The 569-nt window shown below is 52.0% G+C and overlaps 1 protein-coding gene across 1 annotated transcript in view; it reads left to right on the plus strand.

Moving 5' to 3' along the window:
- Window positions 1–569, plus strand: part of RAG1 (recombination activating 1) — a 3,555-nt gene continuing 2,986 nt past the window's right edge. Inside the window, exon 1 of the mRNA XM_027767074.1 lies at window positions 1–569. This exon is cut by the window's right edge and continues 1,753 nt beyond it. Within this exon, the coding sequence (XP_027622875.1) occupies window positions 7–569 (563 nt within the window). The 5' untranslated portion in view covers window positions 1–6.

The raw sequence follows: 569 nt of genomic DNA on the forward strand, positions 1-569 counted from the left end.
GCCAGCATGGCTGTCTCTTTGCCACCCACCCTGGGACTCAGTTCTGCCCCAGAGGAAATTCAACACCCACATATTAAATTTTCAGAATGGAAGTTTAAGCTATTCAGGGTGAGATCCTTTGAAAAGCCACCCGAAGAAGCTCAAAAGGAAAAGAAGGATCCTGCGGAGGGGAAACCCTCTTTGGAGCAGTCTCCTGCAGCCCCAGACAAGGTTGATGGTCAGAAGCCCGTCCTGACTCAACCAGCAGTAAAGCCTCACCCTAAGTTTTCAAAGAAATTCCATGAGGACGGGAAAGCGAGAGACAAAGCAACTCACCACGCCAACCTCCGGCACCTCTGCCGCATCTGCGGGAATTCTTTGAAAACGGATGAGCACAATAGGAGATACCCGGTCCACGGGCCCGTGGACAGTAAAATCCAAGGCCTCCTACGAAAGAAAGAGAAGAGAGCCACTTCCTGGCCAGACCTCATTGCCAAGGTTTTCCGGATCGATGTGAAGGCCGATGTGGACTCGATTCACCCCACTGAGTTCTGCCACAACTGCTGGAGCATCATGCACAGGAGGTTCAG

The sequence above is a fragment of the Tupaia chinensis genome, unplaced genomic scaffold, assembly GCF_000334495.1.
Source record: "Tupaia chinensis unplaced genomic scaffold, TupChi_1.0 Scaffold143910_1, whole genome shotgun sequence".
NCBI classification, from domain to species: Eukaryota; Metazoa; Chordata; class Mammalia; order Scandentia; family Tupaiidae; genus Tupaia; species Tupaia belangeri.